The sequence below is a fragment of the Mucor mucedo genome (genome assembly GCF_025094135.1).
Source record: "Mucor mucedo strain NRRL 3635 chromosome Unknown EV154scaffold_32, whole genome shotgun sequence".
Taxonomy (NCBI): domain Eukaryota; kingdom Fungi; phylum Mucoromycota; class Mucoromycetes; order Mucorales; family Mucoraceae; genus Mucor; species Mucor mucedo.
Window position 1 is genome coordinate 75680 of NW_026252316.1, and position 19798 is coordinate 95477.

At 36.4% G+C, this 19798-nt stretch overlaps 10 protein-coding genes across 10 annotated transcripts; 4 read left to right on the plus strand and 6 right to left on the minus strand.

Annotated features, from left to right (window-relative positions):
• Positions 1-432: 432 nt before the first annotated feature.
• EV154DRAFT_537402 (uncharacterized protein) lies at positions 433-1127 on the plus strand (the record flags this gene model as incomplete). The annotated part of the gene is made up of 4 exons (XM_051604212.1): positions 433-489; positions 550-640; positions 832-873; positions 943-1127. 4 exons carry the CDS (start codon positions 433-435, stop codon positions 1125-1127), a joined length of 375 nt encoding a protein of 124 aa, XP_051459012.1.
• Positions 1128-1748: 621 nt separating this feature from the next.
• Positions 1749-3094, plus strand: EV154DRAFT_550547 (uncharacterized protein). Its single transcript, XM_051604931.1, has 5 exons — positions 1749-1884; positions 1946-1992; positions 2071-2288; positions 2343-2545; positions 2606-3094. Exons 1-5 carry the CDS (start codon positions 1792-1794, stop codon positions 2984-2986), a joined length of 942 nt encoding a protein of 313 aa, XP_051459013.1. The 5' UTR covers positions 1749-1791; the 3' UTR covers positions 2987-3094.
• A 783-nt stretch (positions 3095-3877) lies between these two features.
• On the minus strand, positions 3878-5918 carry EV154DRAFT_504251 (uncharacterized protein). Its single transcript, XM_051601021.1, has 5 exons — positions 5766-5918; positions 5611-5706; positions 4346-5548; positions 4115-4273; positions 3878-4056 (listed from the first exon to the last, which is right to left on the minus strand). The coding sequence occupies exons 1-5, from the start codon at positions 5862-5864 to the stop codon at positions 4009-4011; spliced, it is 1605 nt and encodes a 534-aa protein (XP_051459014.1). The 5' UTR covers positions 5865-5918; the 3' UTR covers positions 3878-4008.
• Positions 5919-7312: 1394 nt separating this feature from the next.
• On the minus strand, positions 7313-9715 carry EV154DRAFT_504255 (uncharacterized protein). Its single transcript, XM_051601022.1, has 10 exons — positions 9607-9715; positions 9507-9551; positions 9227-9438; positions 9047-9162; positions 8247-8997; positions 8148-8192; positions 7906-8074; positions 7755-7841; positions 7544-7696; positions 7313-7478 (listed from the first exon to the last, which is right to left on the minus strand). Exons 3-10 carry the CDS (start codon positions 9290-9292, stop codon positions 7405-7407), a joined length of 1461 nt encoding a protein of 486 aa, XP_051459015.1. The 5' UTR covers positions 9293-9438; positions 9507-9551; positions 9607-9715; the 3' UTR covers positions 7313-7404.
• On the minus strand, positions 9716-10991 carry EV154DRAFT_504261 (uncharacterized protein). The gene is made up of 6 exons (XM_051601023.1): positions 10956-10991; positions 10568-10897; positions 10427-10504; positions 10239-10366; positions 10053-10180; positions 9716-9997 (listed from the first exon to the last, which is right to left on the minus strand). Exons 1-6 carry the CDS (start codon positions 10967-10969, stop codon positions 9785-9787), a joined length of 891 nt encoding a protein of 296 aa, XP_051459016.1. The 5' UTR covers positions 10970-10991; the 3' UTR covers positions 9716-9784.
• A 148-nt stretch (positions 10992-11139) lies between these two features.
• On the plus strand, positions 11140-12872 carry EV154DRAFT_504263 (kinase-like domain-containing protein). The gene is made up of 8 exons (XM_051601024.1): positions 11140-11291; positions 11352-11535; positions 11604-11630; positions 11687-11817; positions 11875-11944; positions 12034-12098; positions 12173-12361; positions 12432-12872. The coding sequence occupies exons 1-8, from the start codon at positions 11192-11194 to the stop codon at positions 12839-12841; spliced, it is 1176 nt and encodes a 391-aa protein (XP_051459017.1). The 5' UTR covers positions 11140-11191; the 3' UTR covers positions 12842-12872.
• On the minus strand, positions 12873-13955 carry EV154DRAFT_504265 (S-adenosyl-L-methionine-dependent methyltransferase). Its single transcript, XM_051601025.1, has 3 exons — positions 13581-13955; positions 13383-13521; positions 12873-13320 (listed from the first exon to the last, which is right to left on the minus strand). The coding sequence occupies exons 1-3, from the start codon at positions 13878-13880 to the stop codon at positions 12890-12892; spliced, it is 870 nt and encodes a 289-aa protein (XP_051459018.1). The 5' UTR covers positions 13881-13955; the 3' UTR covers positions 12873-12889.
• A 1114-nt stretch (positions 13956-15069) lies between these two features.
• On the plus strand, positions 15070-16690 carry EV154DRAFT_504270 (uncharacterized protein). The gene is made up of 4 exons (XM_051601026.1): positions 15070-15492; positions 15550-15820; positions 15902-16323; positions 16377-16690. Exons 1-4 carry the CDS (start codon positions 15424-15426, stop codon positions 16449-16451), a joined length of 837 nt encoding a protein of 278 aa, XP_051459019.1. The 5' UTR covers positions 15070-15423; the 3' UTR covers positions 16452-16690.
• On the minus strand, positions 16438-18687 carry EV154DRAFT_185418 (Sds3-like-domain-containing protein). Its single transcript, XM_051594260.1, has 7 exons — positions 18583-18687; positions 17565-18504; positions 17407-17506; positions 17291-17346; positions 17080-17231; positions 16808-17021; positions 16438-16754 (listed from the first exon to the last, which is right to left on the minus strand). The coding sequence occupies exons 2-7, from the start codon at positions 18277-18279 to the stop codon at positions 16618-16620; spliced, it is 1374 nt and encodes a 457-aa protein (XP_051459020.1). The 5' UTR covers positions 18280-18504; positions 18583-18687; the 3' UTR covers positions 16438-16617.
• EV154DRAFT_504279 (uncharacterized protein) lies at positions 18301-19278 on the minus strand. Its single transcript, XM_051601027.1, has 2 exons — positions 18585-19278; positions 18301-18506 (listed from the first exon to the last, which is right to left on the minus strand). The coding sequence occupies exons 1-2, from the start codon at positions 19226-19228 to the stop codon at positions 18416-18418; spliced, it is 735 nt and encodes a 244-aa protein (XP_051459021.1). The 5' UTR covers positions 19229-19278; the 3' UTR covers positions 18301-18415.
• Positions 19279-19798: the final 520 nt, after the last annotated feature.

Here is a 19798-nt window from a genome sequence, read left to right on the forward strand (position 1 = left end):
GTTTTACCTGCAAAATCTATTTTGCCGAACAATTTGATATGCTTCGAAAGAGTTGTGGCTGTGATGAAATATTTATTTCTTCATTGGCAAGGTGTACAACATGGGATACAGATGGTGGTAAATCCGGATCCATTTTTTTGAAAACAAAAGGTAAAAAAGACATAATCTTATGGAATCCACACTCATTCTTTTTTCTTATTATTAGATGAAAGATTTTTGATCAAGCAAATATCAAAGTATGAAATGGACGCATTTTTGGGTTCTGCAAACAAGTATTTCTTGTACATGTTTAATGAAGTTTTGACAAAGGAGTGAGTATATATCAACATTGAAAGAAGATGAGAAACTAATATCTTAAAGATCCCCACCGTATTGTGTAAAATATTTGGCCTGTATCGAATTGGTTTTTACAATAATGTGAGTGGAAAATCCATGAAGATGGATATTTTAGTCATGGAAAATTTGTTCTATGAAACTTCTGTTAAAATGGTAAGATTGTCATCGGTTTCATTCATTATGTATATACTGATTTGTTCTGTTTTTCTAAAGGTGTTTGATTTAAAAGGATCCATGAGAAACAGATACGCTGAGAAGTCTGGGAAAGATGTTGAGGTGTTTTTGGATGAAAATTTAGTTGAAGGTAAAAATCCAATGTGAAGTGGTATCGAAAACGATTAGTTTTTTTTTAATTTTTTTTTTTTTTTGTTATAGTCATCAGCAAAACACCACTTTACATGAGAGTAGACACCAAATGCAATTTATCGGATTCACTGTTTAATGATACACAGTTCTTATTGAATTTGGATGTGATGGATTATTCTCTCTTGGTAGGTTTTGACGAGGAAACAAACCAGATTATTGTTGGCATAGTTGGTAAAGTATAAATACAATGGCGGTATCCAAGGAAATGACAATTAACACCAACTTTTTTTTTCTTTAAAGATTTTATTCGAACATTTACATGGGACAAAAAGCTGGAGAGTTGGGTGAAAGAATCCGGTATGCTAGGCGGGGGTAAAAAAGACCCTACCATTGTTTCCCCAAAAATGTATCGAAGACGATTCAGATCTGCTATTGATTTGTATTTCTGTATGATACCCGACTTTTGGACTTTGTGTCTCGAGTAAAGACTTATATTAACTGTACATTATACCCTCATTTGGATTCTCATTTCTATATAAAATAAAAATTTAAACCTATCTTCATTTAAAATATACTTGTAATATGATTGCGGTATACACTTATTGTTCTTTTTTTGTAGGACGTGTGCCAGAATAGTTATATCCAAACGCATGAAAAACATCGATATTGTACATTTTTGCACGTTATGGTGAACTTTAGAAGCTTACGACTTTTTCACAAAGTGAGAGAATCATATGCGACATAAAAAACGTCGAATCGTCATTGGTTCATTATGTTACTATAATCTACATAAAGTGATACACATCCATAATTTATTTTTTTACATCGTGTTTAAGATATTCCAAAAGTGACACCATACTATAAAGTTTCAAACTTTAAAGAAGAAAATAAAAAGAGAAATACCTCTAATAATTAGGAATTATAAATACTATATAGCGTAACACTTTCTATGGAAGCTTTTATGTGTATAACCCCTCTGTTGGCATGTGTTTTATAGCGATAAATAGAGTAAAAAGCCCGAAAATAAAATTCGGCCCAATCAAGTGGAAAGAGAAAGAACAATGAAATCTACTGCCCGCTCTTATTTAAATTACTACTTTTTTCATCTGTATAGCCTTTTCTCTTTTCCTCAATAATAAAAAAGAAAAAATGTTGGATTATTTTGCTAAAAGAAATTTCTCAATTGAACAAATTCCTGATTTAACAGGTAAAATCGCTATCATCACTGGCAGTAGTACTGGTGTAAGTAAATATTTGTACTTTTTTTTTCACAAAAGTTTACTCATGTCAGGTCATTATGTAGATCGGTAAAGTCTGTGCCTTGGAAATGGCCAGAAAAGGGTGTACAGTGTAAGTTATACTCTCATTTTTTTTCTATTTTTATTTTTTAAATTCTGTTGTCTTAATTTTTTTTTTCCCTGACAACAGAGTTCTTGCTTGTCGTAATCAAGAAAAAACAAAGACAGTGGTTGAAGAAATTAAAGCGGAGACAGGAAATCAAAATGTTGACTTCATCCAGCTTGACTTGCTCAAACTGGATTCAGTAACCAAGTTTGCCCAAGAGTTCAAATCCCGTTATACACACCTTCACATTTTGCTGAACAATGCGGGTGTTATGATGAGTCCATTTGCTTTATCCGAAGATGGTACGTATAAAAGATACATGAAAAGGCAGCCTCTAATTGACATTTATCTAAAAGGAATCGAAAGCCAATTTGCTACAAACCATGTTGCTCATTACTATTTAACCATGCTGTTATTACCTGTTTTAGAATGTTCTACTCCCAGTCGTATCGTCAATGTCAGTTCAATGGCTCACAATATTCATTTTAAGAAATTAAATTTGGAGACTATCAGCGATCCTAAAAAGTACAACAGAACTATCCATTACGCAAAATCTAAGGTAACAAGATTTTTGGTTTTCTAATAACTATCTGCAACATGAAATTAACTTATTGTTCAGACCTGTAATATTTTATTTACAAGAGAGCTTACCAAGCGTTTAGAGGCTAAAGGATCAAATGTTTTTGTCAATGCCAATCACCCAGGCATTGTTGCCAGCGATCTCTCGCGTCATATCGTAGGCATCAACTCTTTAGGCTCATACCTTTATAACAAACTTCTGTGTATCTCAGCAGAAGACGGGGCCCTTACGCAACTTTATTTAGCCACCAGTCCCGATGTAGAAAATGAGAAAATCAAGGGAAAATACTACGTTCCATTCGCCAATGTTCAACTCCCTAACGGTGTGGCTTCTCAAGATGATACCCCTTTGGAGTTATGGAATTTTACTGAGAATCTTTTGAAAGAAAAGGTGAAGGGCTATGAAGGTGCTCCCATCTAAGCTTCTTTTGCTGACTTGCTTCCTTTATTAACAAGTACTATTTAAAACGGCCCATTTGGGTCGATACAAATGAAATGAATAAATACAAATCTTACTCATTACAAATAACTACAGTTATTGACAGAAACAATATATAAATGTATGGTTGGTATTTACATTAGTTTCCTAACTTAATTCTCGTTTTGAACCACCAATTTTATTTCTTATGATCTATAAAGTTGAGACATAAAAGCTATGTAGAAATTATCGTGAAAGCAAGACTTTCAGATTCGGAAGAATAACAAGGGCAATACCCAAGCATTTGTCAAATAAAATTCATACAAATAACTTAATTCTCTTTCGCGAGTAATTGAGGATCTTACCGCAGAAGACATGAAAAGAACAGAGACAAGGGCATGCGCCCAATGGTTACGCATTACCGGGTAAAGTCCACACATGCGTATAAAAAAAGTTAAAATGAATATAGAATCAACAGTTTTATGTACATGATAGTATCAATAACAAAAATAAGGCTATATACACCGAATGAGGGCTGACTCCTTTTATCAATTCTAGTAAAAGAAACCACCTCTTTTGAATATCTGCTTTTAAAAAAGTCCATATGCCGGCCTTGCTCCTCCAAAACGTGCTGGCTAAATGTATCAGAACTAGATGAGGAACACACCCTACTTTTTAAGCATAATTTGTACGGTAGCTAACAATTACTTTACACATTAAATTACTCAGTTAGTTCCAGACACAAACCCAAATGAGCTCACAATTTTGATTGCCCTGGCTTTTACTATCACCACCAATACAAGACACAGAACATTACGATTATGTTGCATTTTATTGAACGATATACCCTCTCATGATAAAATAAATGTGATGATGTCTAAAGTAAGAAAGTTTGATGATTTGTATTTATATTTTTATTACAATAGATAGCAAAGGTTATATGTAGAAGGCAATTAGCGCGGTGAGGGGGGGGGATAAAAAATATTACATGCATGTTTGATGCGGGTGAGGACTTCAGGATAAATTTAATATCCATAGGAGGACATTCCTATCATATAGGGTGACTCGATAGACTATAAATATATATTAGATCAGCAGGGGCAGCATATCTTATCTCTTTTGTTTAGTTACCTGTTCCATAATACTGCTACGTGTTTTAAGGCTTGAAACGTTCGAGAGAGTTCTTCTTAAAATATCCACAAGTGGAGCATTCTGTGCAATATTTTCAGAGGAAGTTACCGACAGAATATCTATTGCAACCCGTTTTGCAGCTTTGTGTTCATGCTGTAACTAATAACAGAAAATCATGTGAGTTAGTTTGTATGCAATAATAATAAAAAAAGACAAACTATATCTCTTTACACTAGCCAGTTCCCTGATTTTGAAAAGATTTTCCTTTTTAAATTTAGTATAGTCTGCAAATAACTTTTCTTTTTGGGCATTTGTTTGATCCACAGCCTGAGTCAATAAACCGTTTTCTCGTGCCAAGGCTTCCTTTTGCTCAGTCCAGCTATCTCTTTCAATAGAAAATAATCGGTTATTCTCTTCAGAGGCGGTTTGATACTTGATTTGGATCACCTCTTTTTCGTTTTCCATGGCGTCCCTCAATTCCTGCATGGCATTGTTGTTTTCTGCTACGAGGTTTTCAACGCTTGCCTCATAACGCATTGTGATTTGTTGGTTTTCATTCATAAACAAGGATTTTAATCTGGATTCGCTGCTGCTGAACTTTTCATTCATTTGTAGTATCTTGCTTCGATGTTTTTCTTTAAGTTCTGCTATTTCCTGTCGCAAGTCGTTCATGACGGACTGATGCAACTCAAATTCTCGGACCCTGTCAAGATCCATTCGCTCTTTTAAAGTATCGAAATGTGCCAATTTCTCTACGTATGATTTCTTTTCAGATTCAAGTGCGTTAATCAATGTTAAAAAGCCTTCGTTTCTGCCCTTATGCTCGGATTGTAAAGCATCTGCTACTTGTTTTAACTGTGCTGTATGTTCGTCTTGTAAAGTGACTTTGAGTTGTTCCAGTTCCAGTTTTTGGGTGTGCTGTAATTGCTCAATGTGTGATTGGTGATCTAAAACCAGGTCGGATAATTTTTTTTTCAGGTCTCGGACATCCCGATCATATTGCTCCTGAGACACGACAGGTGGTGGCGATTGATTCCGGAAGCGATGACGGGTGGTATTGCTGCGGTTTACCATGAATGTAGACGAGGTAGGAGAAGTGGGGGCACTTTTTGTCTCTCGTAAGGATTCTTCCAGCTTTGCAAACTCTTCATCTTTGGCCTGCATGCGTTCATAAAATCCCGATAATCTTCGGTCGTATTTCTCATGTTCTGTTTGTAAAGTAGTTTCATATTGTTTTTTCCATTCTTTCTCCTTGTTTTCGTGATCTTTTGCTGCATTTTGAATCTCTATTTGGAATTCCTGAATCTGAGAAGATTTTATTAGTAAATGATGATGATGATGATGATGATATATAAAAATTCTACTTACTTGATTGGTGTAGTTTCTTTTCAATTCTTCAATCCGCTTTTCTTGTAAATTTAATTTACGTAATAACTACGTCAAATGTTAATACTTAAAAAAGCTTTAACCATGATAAAATAACATGATTTATTTACACTTTGCTTGTCCTTTTCGTATTTTGTTTTATCCTGGTCATGCCTTATTTTTATATCATCAATAAATTTTCTATACTCTTGTGTCTGGCGTAACAGCTGTTGTGTTTTAGTGACATAAGTATGCATATTATACCATAGAATCATAATAAACTTACTGATGATTTTTCCAGCTCCCAGTCTTTTTGTTGTTGATATGTCGAAGCCATAGTGGATAAATGATGTTCAGAATTCGGTAAGGGAGTAGCCACTTTCATTTCTAGAGGTGATGTAAAATGATGAAAAGGAAGAGAAAGAGGAGAAAAATCCTATTTTATAATCAAAATAATAACAATCATTTTCGGTTAAAAGGTCATGCAAAATTTGTCCCCAGTTTAGGGTTTCTCCCTTGTCCTGCCTTTATCCAAAATAGGATAGTGGCGCATTTTTTGCTCTCTTTCTATCTTTACCTTGGCGTTTCTTTCTTGATTGGTTTCAGCCAATGATGACATACAACTCCGCACATAAAATATTCGACACTTCCGTTTTGAGCCAAAAAAATAAATAAACCTACTCTTTCTTCGTTCAACGATTCTTTCATATTTTATTACACAATTTATCATGCCACTTACTGACATTACTAACAAAGTCTCTAGAAAAAGCAAGGAACTTTCAGATTTCGATCGTGGAGTCATTTGCGGTTTGGCAGAGCATGCCAAATGGACAGGTACCCAAATCAGCAAAGAATTGGGCGTTCCTAGAACAACCGTTGTTACGATTATAAAAAAGTATCGAACTGAAGGGATCACGACTGTCCAACCTCGTCCAGGAAGACCAGCAAAGCTGACAGCAAGAGCTGAGCATCACCTGACGCTTTTAGTTCGAAGGGACTCCTTTGAACCTTTAAGTGTTCATATGCAAAATCTTGCGAAGGCTACCGATCCAATCAGCCTGACGACATTGAGGAATGCACTTCGCAAAAACGGTTTTTATTCTTGCAGACCTTCCAAAAAACCGTTTTTGAGTCTTAGACATAAAAAAACGCGAAGAGAATGGGTCGACGACAAGATGAATTGGACATTAGATGACTGGAAGAAGGTAATCTGGTCCGATGAGTCGCGATTCGCACTCAGGCACAACGACGGTGGTGTGAGAGTTATTAGAAAGAAGGGTGAAAGGTATATGGATAGATTTGTTTTACCAACATTTAAATTTGGTAAGGGATCAGTGATGGTATGGGGATGTTTTTGGGCAGGCGGTTTGGGCCCTTTGGTGACACTAAAAGGGTCTGTCGATCAAGAAAAATATGTCAATTGTTTAAGTCAAAACTTTCTCCCTTGGCTTGAACAATTGACAGAGAAATATGGTCATGACTTTATTTTCCAAGAAGACGGTGCCCCATGCCATACAGGAGGATATACGAGGTGGTGGAAAGAGAAGGCTGGGATTGCAGGCTTTGAGCGATGGCCCGCTCAAAGTCCCGATTTGAATCCGATTGAGAACCTTTGGCGCCTCCTGGGACAAAGGATTGCTAAAAGAAGAGCCCAGCTTCAAAATCTTAATGAATTGGAGGTTGCACTTCATCAGGAATGGAAGTTGTTGGGGGATGAAGTGTGTCATAAGCTTGTAGAAAGTATGCCCGATAGATGCCGGGCAGTAAAAAAAGCTCGTGGCTCAAATACCACTTATTAACGTAAATAAAAAAGTTTCTTTTTACAAAATATATATATATATTGCTATTTTGTCAAGTTTGGTAGAATTTGAGATACCTTTTATTAACAAGTTTTTGGTTTTAAAAAAATGCATGACTAAAGGAACTCAAATTTTTGTGAAAAGTGTCGAATATTTTCGGTGCGGAGTTGTATTTCCATTTGGGCTTACACCGGGCAATCCTTTTTCTAAAAGGATTAACATAAAATAAAACGGCCGAAATTTGTGATTTAATATCTTTTTATACCTAATTTTAGTAAACCTGTTCGAATTCTTTTCTCTTCTCTTTCTAACTTGCGAGATAAAAGAGAGGATATATCACGAGTCATAGACCGCGATCTTTTTTCATTATTCACAGGCATATTATCCGCATAAAATGACTGGATCATTTGGATATACTCTATAAGAATACACAATAAGAGCTTAATGAGGGAGGAGATGAATAAATATTAATTTACCTTGAACGTCTCCTCTAGTCACAATATCAACAATGTCTGCTTGATAATTACTGGAAGCATTGCACACGATAGGTGGATCATCAATATCTATAATTAAACCACATATTTAATAAACAATAGACCCACCCGATGACAATAAAGAAAAACTAACTTTCCATTTGAAATGGTAAAATAGCTTGCTCCTCATTTCCCACGACGGATAGAATATGGCTTTTGTCAAGACAGATAATTTCACTTTCAAAATTTTTACGGTAGGCCTGTTCCAGCTCTCCAAATTCACCAAATAAGTTTTGCAGTAAGCTTGCATTTCCGTTTACAATCTATTATATAAAATTGATCACGCTGCTAAATAAGGAGCTTGTAGTAGAATGACTTTATAATAAGCTTTCTTACCTCCGTATATTTATCTCTTCGCCATAGCTCGATTAACAGCATACCCTATTTTCTAAAGAGTTTAGAAGAATCTCAATAATTATAATAAAACGCATTTACATAGCCAACAATGACTCTTCTTGCAGTTGCACCTTTTCCTTTTTCAATGTCTTGCCTTAGTAACTTTATCTCCTTTTCCAGCTCGGCTAATCTCGGGTAAATTTTGGTCACAGACTCTTCAACTTGACTGATGGACTGCATACAATGAATAAAGCTAGTGAGCGAAGTTTGTTTTTCATCAATGACTAGTTTTTCTGCCAAATGAATAAATGTCTCATGCGAATAAAGTGACCTCATTGCATTCAACAGTTTTCCGTTTCTTTTTTCTGTTGTTGTGCTGATATCAGAATTGGGTGGTGTATCCAAGTTGAGATAAAGCAATGCTAGTTTCCTGCTCTTTCTTCGTCTCCTTTTCAACTCTTGCAACACCTCTGTTTGAATCTCCAGAACCAACTGTGAAAAACGATAAACCTGGTTTTTCATTTTTTGAACTCGTTGTAGTACAATTTCCCAATTAGCTTTTTGCGTAGCCAGAGTAGATGTCTGCTGATACAGATAAGTCACCTTGTTTTTTTGCTCAAGTGTTGCGCTCACAAGTCCATCGTAGTTTTTCAGGATACCTTGTTTGCAATTTTCAAGCTCTTCTAGCGGTACACATTCGCTTAACAATCTCGTGTCGTTGACGCGAGCGTGTAATCGAATATTTTGTAACAACTTAATGTCGAAATCGATACCGACAATAGCTATTACCTGCTTAGAAAATTCTCGCTGCGCTATCCTATCAAATTTACCAATATTTTCTTGCGCGGATCTACTTCATTTAGTTTTTTCTTTCTGATATTTTTCTGGATATAACATACCGAACATGGGATTCAGAGTTATTTAATGCAGCGTTTAGGGCTATCGCCTGTGCATTCAATTCAGATACAAGTGTATCAATGACAATCAGTCTTTCATTTGAAGCCTCCACACACACCTACGAAAAAAAAAATCACAATTAATTTTTTTTTTAATTAGATATGTCAGATCTTCTCTTTTACCTGTAATATATGATGGAGCATATCAAACAAGGCAGTCTGATTATCTTGCGACTCGTACTGGTCCATACAAGATTCCAATTTTTTTAGGCTAGGAATGGCGTCAGTATCGATTAAACTTTGTGTTGCTTGTGGTATGGCACTAGCCAATTGTTGAATGCAAGCAGGATCCTGCAGTAGCCGGCGATTAAATAGGACGAGGATGGCATGAATATCTGTAATATTTGTATCGGATTCTTTTAGCTGTATTCCAGTAGAGGAAATCAAGATTTGATCACGATACTTCAATCCTATTTTCTTTTCCACTTGAGTTTTTATAACGGACAGCCTATTTGAAAAGAAAAGCTTAGCAGTGCGTTGTTGGAAGTTTATGTATTTTTTACTCATTGTCCAATGGCGATTTCGAAAGCAACATGCCATTATCTAACTCAAACTCTTTTCCAGTTTCCGCTAAAATAATTCTCATTGTTTACGATATATATGTAAAAAAGGGTTGCAATTAAAAAACAAAAAGAGAGAATTTAATAAGAGAGGGGGAAGATCAGGTGAATGCATGATTTTTTAATAAGATGACACAAAAAGATTATCCTTCTGAACTCTTTCCAATTTACTTTCTCGTAAATGATAAACCTTTCGAAATTCTCTAAATTGTTTAACAAAGGTTTCGTTGTCAAGGTTGCCTTCTAAAAAGCTTTGTGCTACTTTCTCGGATAATTCATCTTGTTCGTATACTCCTCCTTTTAGTCTTGTCAATACGGTAGACGAGGAAAACCTCTACATTTTTTTTGTTAGTCGAGAAAAGATATTTATGCATATTTATGTAATTTACGTTAAATGCTTCGTTTTGTATTTTCTCTTTCTTTTCAAATTCCAATTTTTCTTGCTTGAAAATCGTATCTAGGTGCTCGACTTCTGACCGTAATTTTAACAACTGGTCCTCTCTACCCAAATTCTTATCTAATACCCCCGTCAACCATGAGTATACACATAAACTACACATACAAGATAGACTTACGTGCTAGTAATTCGTTACCACTTCGAAGCTCCTCCTGAAACGTCTTTAGGTTCTTTACTCTGTCCAACGTCTCGAAAAATATATCAAATGCTGTTTCGTTTTGAAGCAACTCTTCCATCTCTTCTGGACTACGGAAAGATAGAATAAATGAGTTTAATATTCGATAATAAAAATAAGGTGAGGTTTACCTTAGCTTGGCAATCGCATTATATTCGGGAACAGATGGTACAGTTGCAGGAATGGGTGGTGGTGGGCGTGAATTATATCTATCAAGGGGAAGAGATAGGGGTTAATGGTCCATCGTGCGTATAACAAACAATAGCACTCACCCTTCGTTCTGTTGTTCGTTCGTCTTTCTTGCAGGTGGTCTTGCCATAAATTCTTCGCGAATTTCCTTGACCAAGAAACCCAAGTTGGACTGTTGTGGTTGCCAACTGGGTAAAGCGTCATGCATAATAACGTCTCCTTCAACCCAAGGATGACGCAGGCCTGTAGGTGAAAGCGTAATCACAGGTGGCTCTTCAGGGAAATGACTTGGCAGATTAATTAGTAGGAAAGTGTTATCTTCTTGATGGAGCGGGACTTCGTAAATCTGTCCATCCACTACTGCTATCGTGGTTGGATTATGTGCTAACAGGGAATTGATTTGTTGTCGTTTTCTATTCATGTCATTAGTCGTTTTATTAGGGCGGAAATTCCCATTCTATTTTTACTTACAGTTCTTGTGTCATATTTGGGAGAGAGAAGTTGGATTAAAAAAGATGCACACACACACACACACAAATAAGGGGCGGCACTTAAGGCGGTCATTGATTGGCTATTTCCATTTTGAGCCTTCTGTGTGAGTGAGGCTTATAATAGTGTTTAGTTTCACGATGCAGACCTTTCTCTCTCTCTCTCTCTCTCTCTCTCTCTCTCTCTCTCTCTCTCTCTCCTTTATTTTATAAACTCTTATGGGTCTTTTTAAAGCACTCGACGCTATTGTTCACGGTGGTGTACAACAGCCTGAATCTTACGATAAAAAGAAGAATTATACCTTTGCCGAAGTCCTTGGTAATGACCTTTTATTTTTATTTCATAATATATACTCATGACGAAAAAAAAAATGTGTAGGTAGCGGCTCCTTTGGCTCTGTAAAAAAAGCAATTAGGCTGAGCGATGGAAAAGAGGTTGCTATTAAAATTATTCCTAAACGTACAGTGAAGAATCATTTTGATATGGTCAAAGATGAAGTGAGCGTTCTTGGTCGTTTGGACCATCCCAATGTCATTGGCTTTTATGATAGCTTTGAGTCAAGGTAAAATACATAAATAGAGAATTACATAAAAACAAAACCAGGGAATTGATCATCCATTTTTATTATAGAGACAAATTTTATCTTGTTTTTGAACTGTAAGCGCGTGTTTGTACTACATGTACCTATATTAAACTTATTTATTATTCTATAGTGCCACTGGTGGTGAGTTATTCGAGCGTTTGTTTGAACGAGGCAAATTTTCTGAAAAAGATGCTGTGCAAGTCATTAAATCCGTCTTGAACGGCCTTGAATATTTGCATGAGCATGATATTGTGCACCGAGGTAAACAATCTAGTGCACGTTTGTTTTGCCTCACATTTTAATTATACTCTATAATAGATATGAAGCCCGAAAATCTCTTGTTTAAAACACCTGAATCAAATGCCGACTTGGTGATTTGCGATTTTGGGTAACATTTTTCTCTTTGGTTTAGCACATGTTGTGGCTGGTAAACACCATTGTCGATTAACACCTACCCTTTTTATTTTTAATTCTCAGAATCGCTAAAACAAATGCACAAACTTCCGCATTGGAGACTGTGTGTGGTTCACCTGGTTATGTTGGTAAGAATAACAACCAAGTTTTTTTTTATTTTTTTATTTATTTATTTACTAATCTATCTATTGCAACAATGTAGCACCGGAAGTACTACTTCAAAAGGGGTATGGCTCAGCCATTGACATGTGGGCCGTGGGTGTTATTACTTATACATTACTATGCGGTTATCAACCATTCCAAGCAGAAGACCAAGTAGAACTTGTAGATGAAATCACAAACGCACGTTACGATTTCCACGAAAGATACTGGAGAAATATCTCTCTTGAAGGTAAATTGGCTTGTGTAATATTAAATAATACAACACATGTATCAAAACCATAGTAACACGTAAACATTAGCCAAGGATTTTATTCGATGTCTTTTAACATTGGATGTGAATGCGCGATTGACTGCAACACAAGCCAAGAAACACATATGGATGACAAGTAATGATATCAATGACATTGATATTCTGGAAACCGTTCGCGAAAACTTTAATCCGCGCCGAACCTTAAAAAGCGCAGTCAGTGCAGTTCAAGCCATGAACCGATTAAAGGTGGCTGCTGCTGCTGTACCACCCGCCCATGGAGAGAAAAAGAGCGCAGCCATGGCTTTTTCAAAAGCGCTTGGAAATGCTAAATTAAGAGCTCATCATCATCATAAAGAGCAACATGCAGCACCAGAGCTCGTTCCAGTCTTAGCAGCAGCTGCAGCACCGGCACCAGCAACAACAGCAGATAAACCTGCCGTTGCTGTCGCTGCCTTATAATTATAATTATTATTATTATTATCCTGAATACATTTTACTTTTTATTTTTTATTGTGCCAATTTCTTGGAAGCTCTTAAAATATAATTGATTTCGAGAGACTCTAAACCGCCATAACCCACTAATCCATTCTGTTCAGTCACTTTCCATTTGCGGTTGATTGGATCCCAAGAAATACCACGAACATCCTTGACATCCCATTCCTCACCAAACGATTGAATTGCATTGATCAATTCTTTACTCTTGATATATTTACTCCAATCGTGTGTACCCTCATGCACCATCCCCAGTACCTTTTCAGCTAGAAACACAGTCAAGGCATAGGCAGCTGGTGTACGTGACATGGTGGAAATAAACAAATCTCCGCCAGGTCGAACCAGGCCAGCCACTGTTCTTAAAAAGTCAAGTGGTTGGTTGACATGTTCAATGATTTCCATAGCCAACACTACATCAAACTTTTCTCCCTTTTCCATAATATCCTCTTCATGTCTGTGTGTCAGTACATGTATACATTCAATCGTAAATACATAAATGCGTTGTTACCTGCAGTGGTGTTGCGATATTCGAGTTTGCCAGGTCCTCGCCATAAACTAGGATCTTTACGTGCATGTAATTTGGCCATTTGGATATTATCATAGGATGCATCTGCACCCACCACATCGCCACCCAATCGCACAAGGGACTATATTTTTCTGTATATTTAATAGTCATGTCAACGATACTTGTTTTTTTACCCTTTACCTCGGATAAAAGTCCACCACCACAGCCAATATCCAACATTTTAATACCAGCAAAAGGTTTACCACTCTGAGCAGCATCGCTGGCTGCACCTACAAGTTGATCACGTACATAGGAGACGCGAGGAGGATTCAGTAACTGCAACATGGCAAATTCACCTTTGGGATCCCACCATTCGGCTGCCTTGTCACTAAACTTTTGAACTTCGGCCTTGTCAATGGTGGTGAAAGTAGGTTTTGTGGTGTAATGGCGGGGTAAAAGGCGTGCTGACCGCAAGGCCATGCCAACTGTACGTCGAAGCATTTGTTATTTTTGGAAAAATTAAGAGAGTATGGGCAATTTGGGGGCGGGGTGTTTTTTTTTTATGTTTTTATTTTTGTTGAATTGGTGACAGAGGCTGTACACACCACGGTTTTCGTACCTTAAATTCGGGTCTGGGGATCAATCAATGTTAAGTTATTGTTTTGCCTGCAACACCCACGTCTATCGCTGCACTTGGTTATTTAACAGCCATCGGATTAACAATTATTGCTTAAATTGGATATAATGACCCGAAGCATATTTTTGGAGATTTTGACATCTCTGTTACAACAAAATATTACAGTTGAATTGATAGACGTACCTGGAACCAGCTGGAAAGTTGACACATTGTATCTCTTGTAAGATATACATTAGATGGCAAAGAGTCTCACACGCTGAAAGTATAACTCTTGTATTGGCACGAGAAGAAGTCTCAAAGTATATTGATGACATGTCTATTGCAAGATGATCATATCATAGTACTACATGTATACTATATTAACTTAAAGTGTATGTTCTAGGAAAACTCTTATACTCCACCTTTGTTATGAAGCAATTTCTAGCCTGAGATACACTTATAAGTGATATTATGAGTTTGCCGAGGATATTTATCTTAATTTTTCATAATATTTGAGGATATAGCAGTAAGCCTAAAGCATAAACTAATATGATTATTTACATTTTATTGCTTCACCAGACAACGAGCAGATGTAAAACATATAAATCTAAGGTACACAATAAATACTAAGTACTATCGCAATATCAGTTTCTTAAAGATTGATATAAAGCCTTGTGAGATAAGCGCGCACATCAGCATAAATGGAGTCATTTAAAGTTTTGACACTTTAAAATCAGACAGCATTAGATTTATTTTGCAAAAAGTTATTCATGATAAAGTCTTCCAGAGTGACAGAGTTTAATGTAAGTCGCTGGTGTTGATTTAAGTCCCTTTTATAAAGTAATCGTAAATTCTGCGGCTTTTTTTACGGATCAAAGAATGTGTGTCTTTGTTACCAATAGCAACCGTTTCTTAAAAATATATTTTTACAATTTAAGTTTTTTGTTTTACCTCCTAACCAGTAAAGCAGAAGTATAATAAAGGACAAGAGTCTGCCAATGACGTATCTAAAAAAACTTTTTTTTGTTTTTGTTTGTTTATGTCCAAATGAAAAAAAAAAGGAACGGATCCGTGTGCGTTTGACAATGCAACGGCATAGTTCCGTCCATGGATAATTAAACCTCACAGTGTAAAATAAAATAAAAACAAAGATCGCTCTTATCTGACTTTTAAAATACCATTTCTTTTTGCTAGAGACCGTTGTTTAAAAAAAAAGTAGACAAGCATGACAAGTGCATCAAATGCATGATATGAAAAAATAATAAAAAAAATTACCCTATAAGTCAAGTGACGACAACACTAACAAAGCTGTGGGTATACTCTATTTGATAGAAAAAAAATTTAAATGACAAGTCGTGAAAATTTTTCTTTTTTCCTTTTTTTTCTTCATTCTCGGGTTATTTTTTTTTTTTTGTTCCATTGACAAAGATGCAAATTACCAGATTACTACTGTTGTCTAGTTTTGCTAGTTTAATAAGTGGACACATTATTATTATGGTAAATAGGAGAGATTTTTTGGAATAAATTAAACAAAAACTAACAACAAACAACTAGAGCAATAATGATACGCATATTGATAAGGCAGCAGCTTTTGGGCCACAATTAAGCAAGGAAGGAATGGTGGGTAATATGCTCCAGCCACCTAAAGAAAGTCATCAAGGTTGTGTTCGCATTGATCTGCCGCCTTGTGAGAACTGGATTGCTATTGTGGAGCGAGGAGGTTGTTCCTTTGTTGATAAAGTGCGCACTCTTCAATCAAGCGGTGCAAAAGCCGTGATTATCGGTGATAGGCATTACAATGGTTGGATTACAATGTACGCCAATGGTAAAGTAAATGTAAATGATGAAGTGTGCCGTTATTTCTCTTGTTGATAACACTTTTAATTACATGTATATATATATCTAGGCGATTCCTCTGATATCCGCATTCCTAGTGTGTATGTAGCCCAATACCAGTTCTTATCTCTGTTACAGCATCTGGAAGAAGAAGAGTCTGTACTCATCAGAATCACAGAAAACGAACTGTTTTCATGGTCATACTCTGATTTACTGCTGTTTTTTGCAGTGTTGTTACCGTCAAGTATATTGTACGCTTTGTACTTGACATGGCGAGTACGGCAACAGCATCTACAAAAGGAAGTGGCTCCTACTGATGTTGTGACAAGTTTACCAATCCATTCATTTCGACGCGAAAAAGATATACCCATTGATGAATGTATTATTTGTTTGGAAGAATACCAGGAAGGCGATAAGATCAGAACTTTACCGTGTAAACATGAATTTCACTGTAGTTGTGTTGACCTTTGGTTACTTACCCGAAAAAAGTTTGTATGTGACCTTTTCTTTTGTTTACTTGTTCTTGTTTAATAACTATCTTATAGTGTCCGATTTGTAAATATGATATATGTAAACGAAAATACCAAGCAACTGAAAACACGCCATTATTATTAGTATAGGAAATTAAAAAAAAAAAAAAAAAAAAAAAAAAAAGTGAGAGAGTGTGAGTGAGTGAGAGATGTGTATTATTGTTGATTGTGTATGTCGCGTAATTCTATCGTCTAGTTTGAGTTGTAGCACCAGATCTTCTTGGTGGTAGTCCACCCTATTTTTTTTATTTTTTTTTTATATACAAATGTTTATTGAAACGCGTCTTTTATATACATTTAAATTTACCTTCATGTTTATATATTCAGATTCTAATTCTTCTTCTTCTGCTGCAAGCGGTGCAGAATTAATATTATAAGGAGTGGCTTGTCGGTCTTTTAAAAAAATCAGTATATAACATAATGTTCCTAGAAAAATCAAAACTCACTCGTTCTTCTTCTCTCTTGACGAGACGGCGATGCACTATTTGTTCTTTCTAATGCAGCTCTTTTACGTAAACTACGCTTGTTATTCACTTTAGAATAAGCATCACGAAACAAATCACCGATATCAAATTCACTATCGTCCTTATCTTCCTTGATTTGTTTTCTTCTATCATCAATCGACTGTAATACCATATCATGCAAATTGTGCCTTTCGTTCTTTTTATATATATATGTTAATGTGTCCTTTAAATCTATATGTGTATGAATGGTTTACCTCGTATTCTTCTTGCAAAATGGATTTGTCTTGATCGTATTGATGGTTGGCCAATGATAATTCATAGTCTTTAAAATACTCTGCATATTCGATTGTCTGTTCGCGACGTATTTCAATGTCCGACAGTGAATCAGTGAATGCTGAATGCGTGCCTATTAAAAAAAAAAGTTTTTAATGTGTCGCATATTAAAATGTCTGGTGTGCATGTTACCTTGTTGAATGGTTTGTATTTCATCGTGCAATGATTGTAACTTCTCCCGATATATTCTATATAAACATCGATTACGTTAGAGAGATAATTTTCAATATTAAAAATGTTATATTTACTCATCGCATTGTTCCCAGAATTCACTATCCATCCATGACATCAAATCATTGAATTCCCGTATCCGACGTAACATTTTGTTCTCATTTAATTCTATTGGTTCTTTTTTATGTGTATAAATTTTTTTTGTTTTTTTTTGTATATGTATTCTTTGTCTTACCTTGCCATCTATTGTTGTAATCATAATAATCATTGTGGTGAGTTACAGAAGGGGTATTTACAATCATTGGATGATTCTGGACAGGAGGAGGTGGTGGTGGTGGTGGAGGCGGGTGATGGTAAGGTGACGGAGTTTGATGCCAGCCTTGTTGTTGTTGCTGCTGCTGGTGTTGCTGATGATGATGATGATGTATAGACGAGGGAGGAGGAGGAGGAAGAGACGCTGGTTGAGCTGGTTGAACTGGCGGAGGAAGAGGAGGAGGAGGGTAGGGACTGTCAGTAGAATGCCAGCCATGATGATTATTATTACTATTACTGGGTGGAGGAGGCAGTGGTTGAAGTGGTCTATAGTGATGCTGATCATATGATGTTTGTGCTGCCACTGGTGGTGGTACGGAAGGTGGATAATATTTATTAGCATAATAATCGTCTCTCCCCATGGAGGGCATTGCATTATACATATAAGGAAGTGGGGGAGGTAACATAGGAGTAGAGCAGGTAGGAGGAGAAGGGTGTCGCGTATAATAATAAGGTGCTTGCTCATTGCTATGGTTGTTGCTGTTATTATTATTGGTGGTTGTCGTAGTAACCGTGGAAGTGGGTGGGTATGCTTTACTTGATTGCGTTGCTTGGGATGAAGACATATTATTTATAGGGTTGGGATGTAAAGAATCCGCACCTGCCTGTGCAACAATAAACCCAAACTGAGGCAACATACAAAAAAATGAGAGAAGGAGGAGAGAGAAAAAAAAAAAAAAAGAAATTATTTGTGTGTGGAGATTTATTTTTTCCCCCTCCCCCCACAAAAAAAAACCAAGTCCCTTTTTAAATTTTTATTTATCGTTACACACGTTAACTTTCTTCTGTACTCGAGGCAGAATAAATATGCTTTCCTCGCTGTTGATACGTTGTCATTCCCTTGCCACTTCCCACAACACCGACTGTAAATGTATAGAGTGTTAGTAATGCACATACACACACACACACACACACTCTCTCTCTCTCTCTCTCTAAATTACCTTTGCCCTCAGGGTTGTCGGGTGTCTTGAATATGCTCTTTTTGTTGATGGGTGTGGTCTTCTTCTTTTTGCTGCTGCCAGTAGCGAAATTTAACCAGGCATTCTTCTTATTCTCAAATTCAACTGCCTTTTTCTTCTTGGGTGCATTAGGCACACTGGCGTCCTTACTACCAGTGACTGCACTCTCCTTTCTCTTTTTGTTTTTATTGCCATTGTTGGCTCCTTCCACATTCTCAAAAATACCGACTCGCTTTTTATCCGTGATGGGTTTAATGTCGTCGGCATTGACAAATTCCGATTCCGAATAACCCTTGAATTTTACAGAAAAGACTTGATCGGCACCTCCGATAGCTGTAATGGTGGCCTTGTAGAACTGACCATCACCCGAATAACGCGCCATCACTTCTTGATCTACTGCAAATTCATGGTTCTTTAATGCTGTACTGGGCACAGAACGAGGCACAGCGGGTTTTTGTTGTTGTTCCTGTTCTTGTTGAGACATGGCGTGAGCTGCTTCAAACATTTGAATCAATTCTTTTAAATCATGTTGCAACTTGGTCAACTCTTCATTCTCGGGATCAGACGCTAAAGCAAGTTCCACTTGTTCTAATTGAAACTTGTAAGACTCAATTTCTTCTGCACTCATTTCTTTTTCTTTTTGTGTATATATCTAGGCGTAAACAACAAAATGGAAGAAGAAAGGTTTTTTTATTTTATTTTATAAGCTAGTATGCTTTTTAAGTACCGCCCAAATAACGTCTTTTTGAGGTGTCGTTAGTCGACTACTACAATTGAAAGCAGTCCAACACTTTTTTTTAAAAAAAACTGCAAAAGTGTCAGTAGTGTGTGTTGAATGACTGATCACAGCCAGTGGTGTGCAAGTGAGGACAGAGCTTAAACTTTAATGGTGTGGCCGAGTGAGCTTGTGTTACTCAATAAGTGGCCGTGACAGCAACAGAACCCGGACACTGCCACAGATCATATACATACACACACAAAAAAAAAAACAAATCCCCGGACTAGTTATATTATGCAGAGAAAGATAAAATGATTTTTTATTGATCTTGATCATTGTCTTCAAGAAAGAATTCGTCGTCCAAATCAAAAGCATTGTCTAAATCGAATAAGAGAACAATGACAAAAAGCATGGGTAAAACTACTTTGGGTTTCATGACCTGTCTCGTAAACTGAACGACAATTGTCCCAAAGTAGGAAG